Consider the following 7,500-nt stretch of genomic DNA (forward strand, 5'->3'; position numbering starts at 1 on the left):
CATACATATACCAAGGCTTTTTCCCCCTTACAAGGGGGGTAGCCAAAAAGAAAAAGGCATAAAATCATTCCCACCCATTCCATCCCTGAATACACTCCACACCCTTCCACCCTCCCTCTTATCTTAGCACCTCCTGAAATGACGGGTCATCCCTGCACCTTGTCCACTGCCCTGGGTCAGAAGCAGTGTCGCAAAACACAGCACATCCACAGCAAGGCCGCTTCATTAAATCGGCGACCCCCCCCCTCTCCGTCCCCCCAGAGTAATAGTAAATTCAATATTTTTGTGATAATTTTTTATGATAATTTTTATCGAATTTACCATTACTCTTATCATTATTGGTAGCATTATCATTATTATTGCATTTGTTTATTATTTGTTACAATGAATGTGTAGTGTCCACACTTGTTGCCATTCCTTTGAAAAAGTATACCTGCGAAACTAGTCAGTGATAAACTCAGACTAAGACTCCTGTGTTTCCTACTCCACTTACGTCAACTTGTCAGAATAACATCTCAACAATTATGATTATCTCATATTTGATAGATTTTTGTGATATGTTTTACCACGCTATTTTATTTTCATAATTTACGATGCTGTGAAGAATGAGGGGGAGTGGATAGGGGATGGGGGTGAAGGAGTATGTATGAAAAATAAATTGACGCAGTCCGAAGGGATTTCTCCCCGTCTTTTCCATTTCTGCATGAGGGGACAGAGAGGGGGGAGGGTCACCGATTTAATTAAGCGGCCTTTCTGTGGATGCGCTGTGTCTTGCGACACTGCTTTTGACCCAGGGCAGTGGGTGAGATGCAGGGATGACCCGTCATCCAGGAGGAGCCAAGAAAAGAGGAAGGAAGGATGGTGGAGTGTGTGGGGATGGAATGGGTGGGAGTGGTTTTTATGCCTTTGTTTTTTGTCTACCTCCCTTGTAAGGGGGGAAAAGCCTTTGGTATATGTATGTATGTATGTAAGAGTACTTCAGCCTGGGGCAAACTCAGAGTCTATGAACAGCGTCTATCTGCTTGAGATGGCTCTAAGAAACAAAACGATGCACTACAAGTTGCCATCTACAGTGAATCTACAAAATTATAAAATAACATAAAAATGAAAGAGTGTATGATAGACTATATTATATAGAAATGTATAATCTATAACACCAGGCCATGGCCCCATAGAATCTTGTCAGGGCCCCTTTGGAGCCCCCTATGGCACCCTTGGAGCCTCATATGGCCCCCTTTGGAGCCCCTCATGGCCCCCTTGGAGCCTCATATGGCCCCCTTGGAGCCCCCTATGGCCCCCTTGGAGCCCCCTATGGCACCCTTGGAGCCTACTATGACACCCTTGGACCCTACTATGGCACCCTTGGAGCCCCCTATGGCCCTCTTGGAACCCCCTATGGCCCCCTTGGAACCCCCTATGGCCCCCTTGGAGCCCCCTATGTCACCCTTGGAGCCCCCTATGGCCCCTTGGAGCCTCATATGGCCCCATTGCAGCTCCCTATAGGCCCCTTCGAGCCCCCTATGGCCCCCTTCGATCCCACTATGGCCCCCCTCGAGAGATAAATGTTCAGTTGTGTACATGGACGCGATATAGCGTTAGAAAATTAATTATTAATTTTGTAAATTATAATGTATCAACGTAATATGCAATTTTCTTGGCGGAAATAAAAAACAAAAAAGTTGCTAAAACAGATTTCGTAAGTAACGAAGTCGCGCCGGACGAATGGTACGCCATGTTTGTTATGATAGATGCCGACGTCGAAGAAATGAAAGGATGATAAATTCGTCTAACCTAACCTAACCTAACGTGTATTTAGTAAATCGGTACCTGTAATTTAAGGTCATCCGGATCGTCGTCGTCGCCGTCGTCATCACGGATGTTGAAGGCCTGTTCAATTACTATCTGATTGCGGGGTATATAGTTTTTTTTATAGCTTGAAGGAATCCATGGATTTCAGCTCCATAGCATTCCTTCAAGAATATATACCTCGCGACGTATTGGCGGAAGTCCCGAGGGCGTACACCAGGCCTCAACTGGACCGGGCAGACAACACTTGACAAACGACAAGATGGCGTCCTGATCTTATGCTACCAACTTCGTTCGTTAGTATATTTGCTTGTATCAAGGTATTTTTCATTTTTATTTCCGCCAAGAAAATCTCATATTACGTTCATGTATTATAATTTACAAAATTTATATTTAATTTTCTAACGTTATATCGCGTACATGTACACAACTGAACAAGTACCCTTCGAGCCCCCTATGGACCCCCTTCGAGCCCCCTATGGCCCCCTTCGAGCCCTATATGGCCACCAGGTGGTGAACCACTGCCTCAGTGCAATGTTTCTCTCAGAGCTTTCTCGAGCAGAAAGGCTCAGATTACAATCTCTGAGCATATGCAGTATGTCCCTGAGGAGAGGGCCACTTGGAAAGGATGAGGACACAATGTCTGTGCTCCAACATGTGCGTGGTAAGCTGGTAGCAGACGCGACTCATGAGAACCCGGGATCGAAGCCTCGCGAAAGAAATCACTGCAAAGTGTGATTTGGTCCATAATATGGTAATACAGCATTACCAGTTGTTGAACCTCGGCTATTGCGAATGAGTGATGACGTATTGTTTCCTGGAAGACTTGTGCATGTACATGTGTGAGATGCATTACCTTGGACAACGTGCTGGACACGTGATCGCCAGCTATTACTTTCCCGGATGTGAGCTTTGAGCATGTAATCCAAAACCAGTGAAGCACACACAAACACACACACACACACACGTACACACATACACACACACACATGCACACCAACAAACAATATATATTCAATCATCACCATCTGTTGTAGCACGGCCTTTTTTTTTTTTTTTTTTTTCCTCGTGGTTTACGAGTGTCCTTCAGCCTGGGGCAAACCCGGAGTTTGTGATCAGCGTCTATGTGTTTGAGAGAGCTCTGACGAACAAAACGATGCACTACAAGTTACCATCTACAGTGAATCTACAAAATAACAGAATAACATAAAAATGAAAGAATCCAAGATAGCAAAATCTAATATGCTGTTCGTCGCCTCATCGGTTATTCTCCTGATTCTGAAACTGCGTTTCCCTACGAAGACGTTTCCCTACGAAGACGCCTATTCCCGATACACTGAAAATAAATCCTCCCTGATGACTGGTTTTCTCTGCCAGATTTTTCGACAGTTACCATTTTCAAACTAAGTCGCCTTCGTCTTTTCTTGCACGCACAGGTTTAATGCTTATGTCCTTGTTGGAAGTGCAAAACGTCTAAGAGCCTATTTTCGTTAAAGTACTCTCTTCTTCAGTCACTCCTAATCAGCCTTGCGTTCTCTGACCACCGCTTCCCTTATCGTGGTCCTCCTCTGGCTCCATCAAGGACCTACTCAAGTGGAGATATTTCGAGACTGTAGTGGTAATGCATATGGGAGAGAGAGACGGCTTGGGGGGGGGGGAATAGAGGGGGAGATGGAGGAGATAAAGATGAATAGAGAAAACGAGACGAAAAGAGAATTGGGGAAGGGGAATAGAGGGGGAGATGGAGTACTGTACTGTGTACTGTAAAAATTCGAGAGTGAAGCTCCCACGGGCTTTGGTGTGAGCCCGTTTGGAGGGTGTTTTGTGCGGAGATAAAGAGGAATAGAGAAAGCGAAGCGAAAAGAGATTTAATTTCCTTGGTATGGTGACGATTTTTTTTTATTCTAGTTGTCGCCAGGCGATTTTATTCATCTCTGAGGGTCGCCGTATACTTTAATGCTTATGAAATGTGGACCTTTTACTCGTAGTAATGGATTTGAGTTGGACAGATTTAGGTTTAAGAAGGAAATAAGCAAGAACTGGTTTACTAATGGAGTGGTTAACGAATGGAATAGAATTAGTAACCAATTAGTGAGCGCTGAAAAAAAAAAAAAAAGAGAGAGAGAGAGAGAGAGAGAGAGAACAGGACGAATGAAATAACATCTGGATTCTAGGGACTCTCTTTGTTTTTTTTATTTTCTATAAATAAACGAGTAAAGTATAATTCCTACACAAAATATTTTCTAAGATGCCTTTTTGGATACTTCCAAGAACCGGTTTAGACACCCCCTGGGGATATTTACGCACCGCTTGATGAACACCTTCTCTAGAACATAATCTATACCGATCATTATCGAGTGAAAGAATCAGTGCAGCAAAGAATGACCAAATCTATACAAGGGATTAGAAATTTACCATACAAAGACAGGCTTAGCCACCTTAATTTACTCTATCTGGAAAGACGAAGAGTGCGGGGTCATCTAATAGAGGTATTCAAATGGGTCAAGGACTTTAACAAGGGTGATGGGGGCAAGGTTATCATATAAAGACAGCAGGACAGGACTCGCAGTAAAGGATTTGAATTGGACAAATTTAGGTTTAAGAAGGAAATTGGCAAGAATGATGGTAAGGGACATAGAACTGCTTAGTGTAGGCCTTATGGTATCTTTCAGTCTCCTCCATTATTGTTTTCTTAAGCTATTCACTCCTTCACCATAGTAGCGCTCTTTAAAATAAAGAAAATAATTTGGGATTAGCCAGAAAAAATCAAAGAAAGGCACCACTGCTGCCAAAACGGGCTTAACCATTTCAGTATAAGGACACATTCCTTCATCTGAATAGAATTGTATGCTGTCAACCAGAAAAAATATGTAAAGAGCGTCACCGTAGAAGAAAGGACCCAGGGCGAAAGAGTTACATAACCACCACATCTGGCTGGGGTGGGTAACCTTTGCCACGCGTGCAAAATCTGGCACACTAAAGACTTTTTCCCCCCGGCACGTGAAACCCAGGGATCAGCTTAAAACAAATAACTAATAAAACTCCAACTTCTTTTGTATGACACTTGGTAACCGCATGCTGCGCTGGGCGGCGGATTGAGGTCCTCATAGGAGATGAAAGGAAGGAGCCCATGATTGTATGTAAACCTATAATTTTATTCCGCTGGTAGGCAAGAAAACTTTGAATCAAAGATTTGGCTGATTTTGGCACCCACATTTAAAAAGGTTGCCCACCCTGGTCTAGAGGATATTTCAGTTGGCAGTGATTAGCCTCTTCACTTCAATAGCTGTCCCTTATTTGTATAGAATCACACACACACACACACACACACACACACACACACACACACGTGTTCTACGAAGCTCCCATGCCTTCTATTTGATATACCTTTTTCTAGGTATATGGAATGTCAAAGAATATCCTTACCTTTGGATAATTAATTTTCACAAACCTGTCTCGTCGGAAAAAAAATATCTATACACCCTTTTTCTCTCCAAAACCCACTCTGCGGTTCCCTCGATTTCTCTCTTGATACTTCCAGTGAACATACACTCGCATACTTTGTCGACCATATTCATACTTGTCTCCTTTTCCCTTTGTATTAAGACAGCTGGGCAGGACTCGTAGTAATGGATTTAAATTAGACAAATCTAGCTTTAAGAAGGAAATAGGTAAGAATTGGTTTACCAACAGAGTGGTTAACGAATGGAATAGGCTAAGTGACAATGTAGAAAGCGCTGAAACAATTGGTTATCTTAAGAGGAAATTAGATAAATTTATGGATAGGGATAAAAGATGGCAAGGGACATAAAACTGCCTAGTGTAGGCTTTATGGTCTCTTGTGGTCTCCTCCATTTTTTATGTTCTTATAAATACACGAGACATTTTTCTACATATTTGAATTATCTCCTTATAATATGTGGGGACTGTTTTAACTAGTTGGTACTACGTGCCACACAATTGTAATTTCTTTTTTTCTTTTCACTAGGAGGACCAAAACGTCATATCTGGTAACAAACTTGACTTGGAACAAAAACAACATAAAGTAACTCACACGACTCAGAAACTTCACAGACGTCCTCGGAGCTGTTTCTTAAGTGATTCACTCACTTGTGTTTCCTGTATACCAGCTTTGTACCAGCTGTACCCTTGGGGATCGAGCCGTCCCTTGCGACTCGAGAAGTCTATTGCAGATCAAGTGGTCTCTTCAAGAGCTGAATCGTCAAGTGTCGATCAACTCTACGTATTCAATTTCCATCGCCTGAAAACAAACCCTTAGGATTATCCATTCTAATCCTTACACTTTTTTTTATTCTCTCTCTCTTCTTTCTTCCGAAATTCTTCCCCAAATTTTCATTTCCTCCAACCGCCTGCATAGCTTCTGTATTCTCCGTTTTCTGTAACATCTTCTTTTCTTTTATATTTTGCTTTTACTTTTCTCTTTTTACGTCTGCTATTCCTTCGACCTCTTCCTCACTCGCTTTGTACACCCATATGCTCTGTTTCACAGTCTGTTGCCTCCAGCATTGCTATTATCCTCCCCTCCTTGACTCCTTTTCTCTGTCAGCCGGTGGCATTGATTAGGTTCTCTTGATCTAAAACTCTCGACTTACCACATCTGCCCTTCGTCCCGTCCATCTCTCGGCAAAATGCAGTCGTGTTGTTTCTGCATTAGCCTCCAGAAGGGTGTGGTAGCCATCGGAGTTCTCAGCATCGTAAGTATTGGCCATCAAAGCCCACAGTTTCATTAGTAAATATAGAGTATGTACTTTAAAGGCGAAAAAGAGGGACTATGATTAAGAGTACGAACAGAAAGCAACCCAAGAATAAACAGTCATGATTTAACTCTTTATCTAAGTCTCTTGGCCAAATAAAAATGTCTGTCTGTATTGAAGCTGACACCTTATCACTTTACGAGTGATACCTGACTGGGGAGGCATGAAACAGAAGTCCAAATGACATTTGAACTATTTTCTATCCTCCAAGACATCATTCATCCAAGATTGGTCGTCTTCAGGGAGGGAAGTGTCTATAAACGAGGATGATATAAGTATAAGCACATGAGATTGAACATAGGCAATATGACAGACGGTGCCCTATCGTAATGTACAGTCGCGAGCAAAAGGTTTAACCCACGCTACACTTCTCATATTGCCAATATGATTTTCTTTGTCGAGTACATGATATGTTTTTCTATGTAGTATTTAGCTTACAGTTAGGTAATTTTCACGAATACATAAGAAAAAAGTTGTCTGACAAAGAATTTTAATTTTGTATCATGGAAAAATCTGGGTGGGTCAAAATTTTTGCTCGTAACTGTACACCCCCTGCATATCTATATAAAATGGGCTCACGTTTATATATACTTTACCCCCTGAGGATGACCAGTTTTAGTCGAATCGTGTTGGAGAACAGAAACTGACTTATATATCATCTGGACTTCTGCTGCACACCCATACACCTTCCTAGAAAGGCATCATTCGTAAGCTGCAAAAGCTTCTATGTGTGTATGTATATATATATATATGTATATATATATATATATATAAATATATATATATATATAAATATATATATATATATACATATATATATATATACACACATATATATATATATATATATATATATGTATATATACACACACACTATATATATATTTATACACACACACACACATATATATGTATACAC

The 7,500-nt window shown here is 41.5% G+C and overlaps 1 protein-coding gene across 2 annotated transcripts in view; it reads left to right on the forward strand.

The window, feature by feature from the left end:
- The window catches only part of LOC143040363 (uncharacterized), a 28,831-nt gene that overhangs the window by 13,175 nt on the left and 8,156 nt on the right, over positions 1–7,500 (forward strand). For both annotated transcript variants that reach the window (XM_076211355.1, XM_076211364.1), the window contains exon 3: positions 5,795–6,521. In XM_076211355.1, coding sequence (XP_076067470.1) covers positions 6,456–6,521 — 66 coding nt within the window. In that variant the 5' untranslated portion in view covers positions 5,795–6,455. The remainder of the gene's footprint in view (positions 1–5,794; positions 6,522–7,500) is intronic.

The sequence above is a fragment of the Oratosquilla oratoria genome, chromosome 2, assembly GCF_046742065.1.
Source record: "Oratosquilla oratoria isolate Oo_2021 chromosome 2, ASM4674206v1, whole genome shotgun sequence".
NCBI classification, from domain to species: Eukaryota; Metazoa; Arthropoda; class Malacostraca; order Stomatopoda; family Squillidae; genus Oratosquilla; species Oratosquilla oratoria.